Source organism: Sphaeramia orbicularis, chromosome 2, assembly GCF_902148855.1.
Source record: "Sphaeramia orbicularis chromosome 2, fSphaOr1.1, whole genome shotgun sequence".
Lineage (NCBI taxonomy): Eukaryota > Metazoa > Chordata > Actinopteri > Kurtiformes > Apogonidae > Sphaeramia > Sphaeramia orbicularis.
The window spans coordinates 453,716-469,194 of record NC_043958.1 but is presented as its reverse complement, the minus strand read 5'-3'; the positions used below and the strand labels follow the sequence as shown (position 1 = coordinate 469,194).

The window sequence follows — 15,479 nt, the reverse complement described above, 5'->3', positions numbered from 1 at the left end:
TACTGGGGAACATAGGTCCAGGGAACACTGGTACCGGGGAACACTGGTACTGGGGAAGACAGGTCCAGGGAACACTGGTACTGGGGAACATAGGTCCAGGGAACACTGGTACTGGGGAACATAGGTCCAGGGAACACTGGTACTGGGGAAGACAGGTCCAGGGAACACTGGTACTGGGGAACATAGGTCCAGGGAACACTGGTACTGGGGAACATAGGTCCAGGGAACACTGGTACTGGGGAACACAGGTCCAGGGAACACTGGTACTGGGGAACACAGGTCCAGGGAACACTGGTACTGGGGAACACAGGTCCAGGGAACACTGGTACTGGGGAACACAGGTCCAGGGAACACTGGTACTGGGGAACACAGGTCCAGGGAACACTGGTACTGGGGAACACAGGTCCAGGGAACAGGGTTCTCCCTTCCTGGTTCTCCGGTGGAAGTGCCTCTTAAAGGCTGTCAGATGTGCAGAAGTTCTCGTGCATTCTGCTGCATGTGTTCATAGTGGGTTTCTCTACGTTCTCGCCTCTTTTTTTTTTTTTTTTTTTTATTACCGATCCGTGTGCGAGCGCGGCTTCTCGCCGACGCAGGAGATGAATAACGGTGTGACAGTGAGTCCCGTCTCCGGCTCTGATTTAGATAAATCACGTCGTCTGGTGAGCGGCTGAATAAACTCCCACTGTAGGTTTATGAGTCTGCGGCGTGAAGCCGACGCCTCAAACTTAACAGCCACCCCCCACACCCCCCCACCATCCACCCCCCCCCCCACCCCCCACCCCAACTCCAGTGGCCTCCTCCTGTAGCCGCATGCAGAAGAACTGACCTAGATACAAACAAACAGATGAGTGAGCTCTGAAAGTCCTTCCATCATCCTGAACACTCCAAACGTCACCGGAGAACACTTCATATTCAAAGTACCACTCATGTTCTAAGCCTTGATGATGGTCTTGACTGTCGTAAAATAAACAACTAAACATTATCCTCCAGTGAATCCCAGGTCATCCGTCTGCTTTTGTCTTTTATGCTTCCTCTTTACATTTTCTCCTTTGTTACATCTTTAAACTGTCAATAACTGAGGATTGAAAATGAATCTTTAAAGTTGAGCTCAACAAAACTATCAGTTTCTTAAGTGATAAGTCACCTTTTATTCTAATATTATCCTCTGCATTTTGCATTTTCCAATAAAAATCATGTATTTTCTTATATTTAATTCACTGATCATGTAGATCAGGCATGTCCAAAGTCCGGCCCGGGGGCCAATCACGGCCCTGCGGTCAGATTTTATACGGCCCACAGCTTCAGTTTTAGAATGTGTTATTTATGGCCCGCTGGACTGTTGAACCGAGCACATGAATCATAAAAGGTTCAAAATGCAGTTTCTCCTTTCACCTCATGGTGGCAGCACCACTCTAACTCTATCTGGCTCTGCTCTCCTTTTCGCTAATTTCTAACCACGGCGCCTGTAAATAAAAAAACGGAAGTTGACAGTGAGGGCCGCTGCTTCCAGGAGAGATGGGAAGTACAATTTTTTTCACTGAAAATCGAGGCAATTATCTTTGCCTAATTTGTCAACAGACTGTTGCCTTGTTTAAGGAATTCAATGTAAAGAGACACTAGCAGATAAAACATGCTAACGCATATGACAAGCTAGCAGGGAGTGTGTGCTCCGAAAAAGTGAAGCAAATTCAAGCTGCTTTAAACTCAACAGTGACTCTTCATGTGAACCTGAGTTCAGTGAACTCACCACCAGGGCAGGATACCAAGTTGCCAGGTTAGTTGCCTATAATTGCTGGTGTTATGTACTTGTAGATGTGACACAAATATTACTTTCTGAATAATTTTGTGAAAGACAAGAGTAAGAGTCATATGTTTTCATCTTAAATGCTAACAGACTTTGCATTACTGAGTAATATATGAGTAATGATTACTCATATAAGTCACGTTTAAAATGAATGTGGGGTTAAGATTTTTATCAACTTCTTGGATGTTTCAGATACTCCACACAGTTTGTTCTATGTTATCTGACTCCAGATGTGAAAGGAAGGCAGAATTGTTTTTTTTTTTAAAATTTGTTCACACCTGAGTGGCTCAGATTTGGTTACACTGCCATTTAAAAAAATGATATTGTGACAATGAAAATAAACTTGCTGTAGAACAGCGCGTTTATATGTAATTTTTACTGTTTAAAAAACGTCCGAAGGGACCACTGGCCCCTGGCAATGTCCACATTATCAGATCTGGCCCTCTTTAAAAAAAGTTTGGACACCCCTGATGTAGATGTTCATTAAAGCTCAGATTAAAGTTAATGAGTTTTAGATCAAAAACAGAGAAAACTGAAGAAAAAGTGACTTTTTCAGTCAAATCTCTCATTAACTGAACATAAACCCAGTGTGTCCATCCACTGTCACTAGTCTCTTTTCCATTGATCCTCAAATTACACTAATGACAAAACATTTGCCAAATGGAAAAACGACAGTTTCACCCAAACTTGATTAAAAGTTTTTGCGCTGGCAAGAGGTGGTTTTTCAGGCGTAGTGCAAATGATATATCACGCAAAACTGCAATGGAAAGACCTTTTTCTGCAACTAGAGTCACATGAATGAAAAAAAAAAAACAAAAACGGATGTTGACGGATGCTACAACAAGAGAAGAGTTTTAAAAGAAACGTGTTTGTATGTGTGCACACACCAGAAAACCCGATAATTTTATAATTTAGGAGACAGAGGTAGCTGATATACAGTAATAATGAATATATCTGTAAATAAACACTATATTTACATTTGTCGACATGTTTGTGGAATGACATCTCATGTCATCTCGCGATAATAAACAAACAAATTAATGCATTTGTGACTTCACAGAAAAAATGACATGTACTTCTGTTTTTTCAACATTTAGTAAATATTGGGAAAGTTTTGCGCAGATGTCCGATGTTCACAGTTTTGACAAATTTACCCTAAAAACAACAAAAATGAAGCAAATGCTCAAGAAAATTAACTAAATAAAAACTAAAAACAACAAAAATGAGGCAAAAGCTGAACAACGCCTATAAACTCTGGTCACAGTTTTGACAAATTTAGATTTTTGAATTTTTTGCCGAATTTTATTAATATTCCAAATGTTCCTTTCCTTCTAATGTTTTATTGATTTATATCATGTAAATGGTTCCAGATATCAGTCTAGTTCCTATTGGTCACTGATAGAAGTCGCATATGGACTTTCATTTGGGCTCATGACCTTTGACCTTGAATGACCTTAAAGGGTCAAATTCAAGGTCACCAAAGTCTAGATTTCAACAATCTTCTCTGAAACCACTGGTCAGATTCATTTCTGATTTTTTTTTTATATATAGCTTCATTGGGACAACGTCTACAAAGCTTGTTCACAGATTTGAGGAATATATGATTTTTGATGAATTTTTGTAAATATTGTAAATGTTCCTTTCCTTCTACTGGTCCATATTCTGCTGGTTTCTAACATGTAAATGGTTCCAGATATCAGTCTAGTTCCTGTTGGTCACTGATAGAAGTCACATGTGGACTTCTGAAAATGAACAGAATAACAGCAAAAATGACAAAAATGAAGCAAATAATGAAGGAAATTGAGGGAAATTAAGTACCAAAAACAAAAAAAACAAAACAAAACAAAAAAAAGAAGCAAATGTTGAAGAAAATTAACAAAAGAAACACTAAAAGGGTAAAATATGAGGCAAATTATGAAGAAAATTAACCAAATAAATACGAAAAAGGACAAAAATGAAGCAAATTATGAAAGAAATTGAACAATTGAAATTGAAGACAGTGAACTAAATAAACCATCTCTGGTCCATACTCTGCTGGTCTCTAACATGTCAGTGGTTCCAGATATCAGTCGAGTTCCTATTGGTCACTGACAAAAGTCATACATGGACTGTGATTGGCTGAGTTGAGTTGTCCTCCAGTGGAAGTCCCGCCCACTTGTATTCTAGTTAGACTGACCTCCTTCTTCATCCAGACCACAGGAACTGAACTTGTGTTTGTTTGTTCCTCTGTCATGGGTCCATACTGGTTGAACCGGGTCTGTTACTGGGTCGCTACGTTCCGTTCTAAACCTGCTTCGTCTTCTCAGACCTCTGAAGTTCTAGACAAACGAGGCACGAGTGTGAACTTCTCCTCCTCCTCCTCCTTTTACCTTCACTGTCATTTGGAAGAAAAAGCAGTGTGAAAAAAACCCCCAAAAACAACAGACACTTCCTCTACTGCTTTTATGACAGCCTTGACAAACCAAGCAGGCCTGCGCTCATTATGGGATATGCAAACAGTGATGAAGGGGACGGCGTGGAAGTGTCATGTTCGACAGTCACACAGCGGACCTCTGTCACGCTGCCACGGCCTCATAATAAAGCACCGCACCAGCACACAAATGACAACGCACTTAATTTGCTGTGCAATGTTCCTGTAATTAGGTGAATTTGGCACAGGCGGGGGGGCGGCGGGGGGGCGCGACAGCCAGATCAAGGTCTTGATGAATTAGGGGTCCACTGTCAAGATCAAATCACATTAATCAAGGTGGCCGAGTCGGCGGACAGCCCTCCACTTCCGCCGGCGCCGTGATGAATAACCCTGCACGAGTCCAGGCGCCAAGTATGCATCACCATCAGAGAGGAGGATTTACATGGAGGAGCTGCGCCCCCCAGCCCACGCTGATACAGGAAGTCCAACTCATTTCAGGTCAGGGAGGGGGGGCAGATGGACCGGACCGGTACCATGATTACATAATAATGACGATTTCTACGGAAGGAAAAATGGGCTGTTTTAGCGGAAAAAAAGTACAAATACATAAAAAAAATATTTACATTTAAAAACTGTCATTTAATAAAAATAAAAAAAAAGCGAATAAGCTGAAGTTTCAACTTTTATTATATCGCAGGTTATTTTTAATATAACGCACAGACCAATACATGCACAAGATATTTAATAACAGACAGAATTAAAAAAAGTAAAATTACATAAAAATATTTACATTTAAAAACTATCATTTCACCAAAAGAATGTGAATAAACTGAACTTTCTTTATAAAAATGAGTCTAATACTGTGTACTTTTACTCATATACTGTGTAATCTTACTCACATAGAGTGTATTTTTACTCATATACTGTGTACTTTTACTCATATATTGTGTACTTTTACTCATATATTGTGTACTTTTACTCATTGTGTAATCTTACTCACATATAATGTACTTTGACTCATATATTGTGTAATCTTACTCACATATAGTGTACTTTTACTCATATTGTGTACTTTTACTCAGATACTGTGTACTTTTACTCAGATATTGTGTATTCTTACTCATATACTGTGTACTCTTACTCATATACTGTGTACTTTTACTCATACTGTGCACTTTTACTCACATACTGAGTAGTTTTACTCTGATATTATATACTCTTACTCATATACTGTGTACTTTTACTCATATATAGTGTACTTTTACTCGTATTGCGCACTTTTACTCATATACTGAGTACTTTTACTCTGATATTATGTACTCTTACTCATATACTGTGTACTCTTACTCATATACTGTGTACTTTTACTCATATATTGTGTAATCTTACTCACCTTTGGTGTACTTTACTCATATACTGCGTACTTTTACTCATATACTGTGTACTCTTACTCATATACTGTGTACTCTTACTCATATACTGTGTACTCTTACTCATGTACTGTGTACTTTTACTCAGATTCTGTGTTTTCATTGTCATTTCTACTTTTACTTCCAGCTCTGTTTCATTTTCACTGTGTTTCCGTCCACTCTAAATTTCCCTAAGGTAAACAAACAGGATGGTGTGTTGCACTGAGCGTGTGCGGGGGGCTGGGGGGGCGGCGGCCTCACCACCAGCGCCGTGGCAACACGTGCAGGAGGCCGCCCCTCGACCTCGCCACTCGGGGAGTGTAATTATCGGCGTAGCCCGTGGGCTCAGATTAAGTCCACCACCAGCCATTAATGGATGTGTGTGTGTGTGTGTGTGGGGGGGGGGGGGGTAACACCGCTAACGGACCTGCACACATACTTTTACGACCTCATGTTCTTCTGGTTTTCTGAATCTACGTTCTACTTTTCCTCCAGTATTTTGGATGTTTTATTTATTGCCACTGCGAAGCTAATTTGGACCAAACAGATGAAAAAATTAACGAGTAGAAAAAACGACCAATGAAAGCAAAGAAAGGTGGAACAGAAGTGTAAAAGGTGCAACAAGTAGGAAACGGTCAACCTAACTATACAAGTGGGCGGGACTTTGACTGGAGGGGCACTCAACTCATCCAATCACAGTCAAAAAGAACAATTTGGATTTAATTTTTGTCCTTTTTAGTGTTTGTTTTATTTATTTTCTTCAGCATTTGCTTCATTTTTGTTGTTTTTAGTGTTTATTTAATTGATTTTCTTCAACATTAACTTAATTTTTTTGTGTTTTTAGTGTTTATCTTGTTAATTTTCTTCATCTTTTACTTAATTTTTGTCCTTTTTAGTGTTTAGTTAATTTTCTTCAGCATTTGCTTCATTTTTCATTTTGGGTGTTTATTGTGTTAATTTTCCTCGGTATTTGCTTCATTTTTGTCGTTTTTAGTGTTTATTTTATTGATTTTTTTCAGCATTTGCTTCATTTTTGTTGTTTATTTTGGCAATTTTCTTCAGCATTTGCTTAATTTTTTTAAAATAATTTTTAGTGTTTATTTTGTTAATATTCTTCAGCATTTGCTTAATTTTTTTAAAATCATTTTTAGTGTTTATTTTGGTAATTTCTTCATTATTTGCTTCATTTTTGGTGTTTTTAGTATTTATTGTCTGATCTGCCTTGGCGGAGGTCTGCGCTCTCCGAGTGCTTTTCTAGTTATTCTATATTACCCCTCTAATCTTGTACTAAATTGAAAAAAGAAAATTTGGTTCCCTGGTGTGTCCACACATACAAACTCTGTCAACATCCGTTTTTTTTATTCACCTGACTCTAGTTGTGGAAAAAAGTCTTTCCATTGCAGTTTTGCGTGATATACCATTTGCGCTATGCCCAAAAAACCACCTCTTTCCAGCGCAAAAACTTTTATTCGAAAAATGAGAGTTTTGGTGAAATTGTCATTTTTTTCAATTAGGTAAATTTTTATGCGCAAGTTATATTTGCGCAATTTGAGGGTCAATGCAAAAGCGACTACTTACATTTCATTCCCTCTTTTGCGAAGCTTTCGTCTCTTCACATCTTTTGCAAAATCGTCAGTGTTACATCATTTGTGACATTCGTCTCGTTGGATCTTTTGTGACATTTTTTGCCTGGTTACGTCTTTTCACACCGGCTCTGGCTGGTAAGATGCCTTGCTCAGAGGCAGTGTCGGCAGATTGAACTTCACACCGACTCTGCGATCATCCGGGGTTTGATCCCCAAAGGCCAACCGATCAAACCCCGTCAGTAACTCAAGGAAACTCTGAAGCCGCATCGATTATTCACTTTGGACGTCGGCGCGTTATCGACGTCGTCATTGTGGCTTTTGAAACTGAAGGTGACGGACGCAAAATTGTGGTTTTACCATTCGGTAAATTTTTATGTGCAAGTTATATTTGCGCAATTTGAGGGTCAATGCAAAAACGACTACTTACATTTCGTTCCCTCTTTGGCAAAGTTTTCATCTCTTCACATCTTTTGTAAAATCGTCAATGTTACATCTTTTGTAAAAGTCGTCTCGGACCTTTTGTGACATTTTTCGGCTGGTTAGGTCTTTTCACACACATAAGATGCCTTGCTCAGAGGCAGCGGCGGCAGATTGAACTTCACACCGACTCTGCGATCATCTGGGGATTTGATACTTGAAGACCGACCGATCAAACCCCGTCAGTAACTCAAGGAAACTCTGACACCGCATCGATTATTCACTTTGGACGTCGGTGCGTCATCGACGTCGTCGTTGTGGCTTTTGATACCCAAGTTGACGGACGCAAAATTGTGGTTTTTCCATTAGGTAAATTTTTATGCGTAAGTTATATTCGCTCAATTTGAAGGTCAGTGGAAAAGCGACTACTTACATTTCGTTCCCTCTTTGGTAAAGTTTTCATCTTTTCACATCTTTTGCAAAATCGTCAGTTACATCTTTTGTGGCACTCGTCTCGTTGGATCTTTCGTGACATTTTTCGCCTTGCTCAAAGGCAGCGTGGGCAGATTGAACTTCACACCAACTCTGCGATCATCTGGGAGTTTGATTCCCGAAGACCGGCCGATCAAACCCCATCAGTAACTCAAGGAAACTCTGAAGCCGCATCGATTATTCACTTTGGAAGTCGACGCGTCATCGTCGTCGTGGTGGTAGCTTTTGATACCGAAGTTGACGGACGCTCAGCTCTCATCAGACAAATCCTCTGAAGAACACGCGCCAGAGGAAAAAACCATTTGCGTCAAAACGCTCTGATGCTTCCGGGGACTGGATGAAGGCGTGCACTCACTTACCCGTGCATGGCGTGGAGCGCGTGGGGTTCGTAGTGGTAGCGACCCTCGTGGTGGCGCATGTCGATGGGGATCGGCGTGTGGAAGGTGGGGAAGAGGTGGGGAGGGGCTACAAGAACAGAAAGCACAGAAGAAGAAGAAGAGGGAGAAGAGGGAGAAGAAGAGGGAGAAGAAGGAGAAGGAGAGAGGGTTAGACGAGGCAGACTTCAAAAAACAGATTTCAAAGCAAAAGCGCTACAATAAAGCAAGACGGATTTCACAGCCAGTCGAGCACTTTCGTGTAAAATATTGGCGCTATCACACAAGAGAAGTGGAATAAATAAATAATCAAAGTCGTCCTAAGAAATCCTACATCTTCAACATAAAAGATCTCCAGCCGAGCTCTCGACAAAGACCTGCAGCTAGACGGGCTTTGAACTCGACGGGCTGACGGACGCAGCGGAGGGAAGCGCCGGCGTCGGCTCAAAGCTGAGCTGACGGCGCCAGGGAAGAGTCTGCGGCGCCCACCGGGCCTGGTCCGAACACAGCCCTGTAAACAGTTAAGCCCACCCTCCACCTGGTCCGAACACAGCCACCCCCACCTACGATCAGTGTTTCTGGAGAGTCTGCGGAAGAAAGAGGAGAATTTGGGGTTCTACTGAGACTGATACTGAGGACGATATTTAAGTATTTAAATAAACAACAAAAATGAAGCATTTTATTTATTTTATTCAGATTCTGTGTACTTTTACTCAGATATAGTGTACTTTTATTCATACTGCATACTTTTACTCATATATTGTGTATGTTTACTCAGATACTGTGTACTTTTACTCATATGTTGTGTATGTTTACTCAGATACTGTGTACTTTTACTCATATATTGTGTACTTTCACTCAGATAGTCTATTTTTACTCTGATACTGTGTACTTTTACTCGGACATAGTGCACTTTTGCTCGTGTATTGTGTACTTTTACCCACATATAGTGTACTTTCACTCATGTATACTCATATATTTTGTAACAAAAATAAGAAGTTTAACAATGAAACCAACAAATTATTCTCAGATAACTTTGAAATAATTCCAGTTTCTTACGTTACATTTGTAGCTGTTATTGTAGATGATAAATTGAATTGGAAATCCGACACTGATCTTGTTTGTAAAAAAAAATCAGAGCAGAGTCCGTTCATTGATAAATCGTTCCTGTTTGACTTTTTATTCGTGCTTAATTAATCTTTCATCCTGTCCCGCTGACCTCTGTAAGATTGTCTTAATTCAACAGACCTTTTGAAGAATGTTCAGTTTTCCTAACACACTCCACTCGTCTGCTCCTCTTTTCCAAAAATTCAACCTTTTCTCAGTTTCTGATGTGAACGTTTACCAGACCTGTGTCATCATGTCCAAATATGGTCACTTAACTCATGTCCTTCCTAAAGTTTTCCAGAACTTTTTTTATGCTGTCTTATGTTATTCACAATTATCCTACATGATATTCAAGCTAATTTTTTCGTCCTTCTTGCCAAACTTTTTTTTTGCTTGTTTTTTAAACACTTTTTTAACCTATTTTATTTGGTTTGTCTTTTCCAGCATTTTTTTTTGCATATATTTATGCAATAAATACCGTATAGATCCCACAACAGGGAAATTCAACGGTCAAGGCAGCAACTGAACAGTGCAAGTAAAATTTTGCGACATTTTTTAGTAAATACGTAAAAATCTGAAACCTGTGGAATCTCTGTCAGATCCAAAATCAAGAACAAATCATTAACCCTTCAGAGTCCCTGAACGCACCATCACGTCCAAATCGCCAACCATTACATTTCTTGGTCTGGACTGGACCCTTTGGGGGTCGGTTTTGGCCCATGGGCCGTATGTTTGACCCCCGTGCTTTCCACAAAGCGTCGGAGCTGATCAAATGTTGCGATAAAGCGCGTGTTTTCATGACGACTTTATGAACGGGTTGTTTTTCTCGTTAACAGATTTCTCAGGTTTTTCTTTCTTTCGGTTTCTGTCGTCGTCTCCGATCGCCTCAGGTCCAGTTTTCTCATCCTGTTAATTACAAACTGGAGAAGACGATGAAGGAGGAGGAGTGAAGAAGAGGAGGGGGAGGAGGGGGAGGGGGAGGAGGGAGGGGGAGGAGGGGGAGGAGAGGGAGGATCCAGCTGATGTGTGGCTGGCATTAGCATTCCTCACACACTGGAATGGGACTGGGTGACCTGGGACTGGGGGGCACCAGGGTCAGGGCCACGGATCATTATCCGCCCTCCACCGGGTATCAAGAGGGTGGGGTGGGGGGGCAGCGGGGCTCCCAGGGGCCCCCCCGCCCGAGTGAGTCAGCAGTCCAGGCCCATCCCTCTCACTCTGGGGTTGACAGGCTGATGGACAGCCCCTCCCCAAACAACAGACCTGAGGGGACGGCGGCGGACTCCCCAGGCCGACGGGGGGGGGCAGATCCAGCCGGCGTTTCCTCCAGTCGACTAAAAACAGACGGCGGTAAAAGTGCAAACGCTGAAGCTTCACCGAGTCCACGTCACTGTTCACACTGAAGTGAACATCAGCTTCTGACTTCAGCGTTCGGTTCCTTCCACCAACGAGGCTCTGGTTTAGGCGGCGTCAGTTTGTCTGTGTGGAAGATAAGTGAAAACATTCTGGACGGAGTTGGAGGAAAATTTCAGGAAATTTCAGGCCTGGTTAAAAAAATAAAAAATAAAAAATCTTTGCAAATGTAATAACTGAGTCAATAACATAATAAGTTATAACATTATCGGCCAAATGCTGTAGCAGGAGTCGGACGTTGAAAGTACGGAAAGTTTCACTTTCGTTTCAAGCGAGCGTTAGTTACATTAGTTATGGACTGCACCCCCCCCTCCGTTTTTTTGGACAAATCACACCCTGGTTACACCTCATTGTGTCTTTGTTTTACATCTTCTAATATTTTCACTGTATGTTTTTTTTTTTTTTTTTTTTTTTTGCAGCATTTTAATATAATTTCTTTCCTGATGTGTTCAGTGTTTCATCTTCTTACACTTTCATCTCAGCTCTTGCAAAGTTTTCATGTGACATTTTTGGTCATTTTATTTTAGGTTATGTTTATTTCAAAGGAACGTTTTCATGTGACGTTCAGGATTTCAGATGTTTGTTAGTTTGACGTTTTCATGTTGAAGTCTGGTTTAAGCTCATCTTTTCAGGCAGATATAAGAACGGATTTATAGACAATAGATCTGGAAAATCTGATTTCAACAAATCTGAACGAGATCATTTCCACTTCTTCCATTGGCAGATTTTGTCGTTTAATTCCAGATTTATTATTTTTTTTGCTTAATTCACATTTTTTTGCTTAATTCCAGATTATTGTTTTGCTTAAATACAGATTTTTTTTGCTTGATTTCAGATTTGTTTTGCTTGAATTTAGAAAAAAATCTTGAATTAAGAAAAAAAATCTTGAATTAAGCACAAAAATTTTTTGAATTGAGACAAAAAAATAAATAAATCAGGAAATAAGCAAAAAAAAACCATACAAACTCTTGAAATAAGAAAAAAAATCTTGAATTAAGCACAAAATTTTTTGCTTAATTCCAGATTTTTTTTTTTTTGCTTAATTCCAGATTATTATTTTTTGTTTAATTCCAGATCATTTTTTCCTTAAATACAGATTTTTTTTTTTTGCTTAATTCCAGATTATTTTTTTGCTTAAATACAGATTTTTTTTGCTTGATTTCAGATTTGTTTTGCTTGAATTTAGAAAAAAATCTTGAATTAAGAAAAAAAATCTTGAATTAAGCACAAAAATTTTTTGAATTGAGACAAAAAAATAAATAAATCAGGAAATAAGCAAAAAAAAACCATACAAACTCTTGAAATAAGAAAAAAAATCTTGAATTAAGCACAAAATTTTTTGCTTAATTCCAGATTTTTTTTTTTTGCTTAATTCCAGATTATTATTTTTTGTTTAATTCCAGATCATTTTTTCCTTAAATACAGATTTTTTTTTTTTTTGCTTAATTCCAGATTATTATTTTTTGTTTAATTCCAGATCATTTTTTCCTTAAATACAGATTTTTTTTTTTGCTTAATTCCAGTTTTTTTTTTTTTTTCCGCTTGAATTTAGAAAACAATCTTGAATCAAGTAAAAAAAATAATAATAATAATCTTAAATTAAGCACAACATTTTTTGGGAATTGAGCAAAACAAAAAACTGAGTTAAGCAAAAAAAAAAAAATTCTGGAATTAAGCAAAATAATCTCGAATCAAGCAAAAAAAAAATTACTTAATCAAAAAAAAAATTCTGGAATCAAATAAAAAAATCTCAAATTACACAAAAAAGAATAAATAAATCTGGAACTAAGAAAAAAAAATATTGAACTAAGAAGAACATCTCAACTTGAGCCAAAAAAAAAAAATCTTGACTGATGTTTGTTGGTGACATTTTCATCGTAGCTCTTTTGTGATGCGTTCACAGACCCGTGTGTTGCGGTTAAACCTCTGGAAAACTGTCTCCATCATGGACCTCGGTGACTAATGGAGTCCTGGACCCTGGGTTTGTGCTGTGTCTGTACGGGGGGGGGGGGGGGGGGGGGGGGGGGGGGGTGACGATGAAAAACTGGAGTCCGCCACTGCAGCGCTGCTAAAACAAATGCCATCAGCCTAAGACTAATAGATGGCTGGAGTATGAGCGGGGGCAGGATGCCGCCTACGCCCAAAGGGGGGGGGGGTTGACGGGGGGGCCTGGGGGGGCCCGGGCCTGTGAATCAGGTAAACGCACCTCTTGAACCCTCATGAGCGCTCGCCTTTTGTTCTCCCCGTGGCGGCAGAACAATGGATCTGTCTGGGTGATGGAATAAGCCGGTCTGGTCAAAACCAGGGCGACGGCAACGGGGACTGGACCCAGACCAGGGCCGGTCCCCAAAGAGGGGGGGCCTGGCTGACGGTGACCCCAAACAGCCTGGTTTTAATCCAGATCCTCACCTTTAATCCATACTCCGTGTCCTGAGTGGGTTTATTTTCCAGGAGTTTGGGTTTTCCAGACCTCAGTCCTCCAAACGTCCATCAAATCCTCGACAAATTTTTTTTATTTTTTTTATTGGCAGTGAAATCTTTTACAAAGTTACGAGTTCGTCTGAAGTCGTCACTGCACTCGTCCTGAAACGTTCAAGTCCAAGGTTTGTTGGACAGAAACAGTTGTTGAGTTATTGTCGTTCTATTGTGGATGAAAGTTAGAGTTAGTGACGCCGGAACGCCAGCGGGTTTCCTTCGGCCGTCACACCGCATGCCTGCGACAAAGTTAGTTTTTGATCCGAACATCCCAAATATCGCAAAAAACCTCTCCAACCAGTACTCTGAACCCAACCAAGGTTATTATCGTTAACAAAAACCAACGAAATGACGAAAACTAGAATTGATAAAACATTTTCGTTAACTGAAATAAATAAAAACTATAATTAAAAGAAAAAAACCATAACTAACTGAAACTGTATTGTGTTTACAAAACTAACACGGAAAAAATTTATGGATAAAATTTCCTTTGTTTTCGTCTTTGTCAACGTCGGATTGATATGAACATTTTATGATTTTTTTTTTGCTCAATTCAAGATATTTTTTTCTTTTGCTTAATTCCAGATTTATTTATTTTTTGCTTAATTCCAGATTTTTTTTCTTCATTCCAGATTTTTTTCTTAATTCAAGATTTTTTTTCTTATTTGAAGAACTTTTTTTTTTTTTACTTAATTCCCGATTTTTTTTCTTTTGCTTAATTCAAGATTTTTAGCTTAATTCAAGATTGCTTTTTGTTAATTCAAGATGTTTTTGTCTTATTTCAAGAGTTTTTTTTTTTTTTTTTTTTTGTTGCTTAATTCCAGATTTTTTGTGCTTGAATTTAGCACAAAAAAATCTTCAATTAAGCAAAAAACTCAAAATAAGAAAAAAAAAAAGAATTAAGAAAAAAATGTAATTAAGCAAAAAATCTTGAAGTAAAAAAAAAACTAGAATTAAGCAAAAAAAATAAAATAAAATATTGAATTAATTAAAAAAATATTGAATTAAGCCAAAAATAAATAAATTAATTTAAAAAAATCTGTAATCAAGCCCAAAAAAACAAAACAAAACAAATCTTGAATTAAGCAGAAAAATGGGCCAGTGGAAGCGGTGTAAACTCTTTGTTCAGATGGGTGGAACTCCGACCTCAGACCTACTGTGTGTAAACCACTTCTTCTGTCTGACGGTGCAGGTGAGCTGAACCAGACGAACATATTTTCTGGAACTTCAGGCTGGATGTGATGACCTTTGTGTCTGATTTTCAGTGCGATCACACATTTGGAACAGAAATGACACAAATACACTGGGTCAGATTTAGACTGTTTCCAGTGCAGGACCAGGATCCCAGGGTCCAAGCCCCTCTGACCCCCCTGACCCCTCTGACCCCCCTGACCCTCCTGACCCCCCTGTCCTTATCAGCCTCCGTCAGCCTCGCTCAGACCTCATCCATGCATCATGGCGTGCTGGAGGTGAGCTGGCGTGGTCGTGGTGTGGCATTAGCCAAACGAGGCGCTGCTGGCTTGTGCGCGGCGTTAGCATGCTGTTTGTGTAATTTAGGTACTTAAAGACGGCGAGGTTCAAAGACTGATTGCGCCGTCGAGTAATCAGCCACCTCCAATGCACGGCTGATTTATCGCCCCCCGGCTTAATAGCGCTGCTTAACACACAGGTTTGTCCAGATTAAGTAATTACCTTAAAGCTAAAGTTTATTATCTGAGCGGACGGGCCATTGATAACGAGAGGGACGGCCGAGAAAAGGCCTGGAGCTGAATGAGAGCGATAATTAAAATACAATGAATTAAATTGTCGCTTCTGGGGCTGTCAGCGTGCTCCCCAGCTAACATCCATATTACCCCGCTGGCACCCCCACCAGGGGGGCCGGGGGTGGGGGTGGGGGGGTGGACTCAGCTGAGCGGGGAAGGACTCCAACGGGCCATCTGTAAACGAAACAAAGACCTAGTTCTGGAGGAACATGAGAAACAGGCTGCGATA

At 39.8% G+C, this 15,479-nt stretch overlaps 1 protein-coding gene across 1 annotated transcript in view; it reads right to left on the bottom strand.

The window, feature by feature from the left end:
- LOC115436143 (zinc finger protein GLI2-like) overlaps positions 1-15,026 on the bottom strand; it is a 65,307-nt gene extending 50,281 nt beyond the window's left edge. Inside the window, 4 exon segments of the mRNA XM_030158908.1 lie at positions 8,478-8,611; positions 8,827-9,079; positions 10,817-10,933; positions 14,929-15,026. Coding sequence (XP_030014768.1) covers positions 8,478-8,611; positions 8,827-9,079; positions 10,817-10,933; positions 14,929-15,026 — 602 coding nt within the window.
- Between the last annotated feature and the right edge of the window lie 453 nt (positions 15,027-15,479).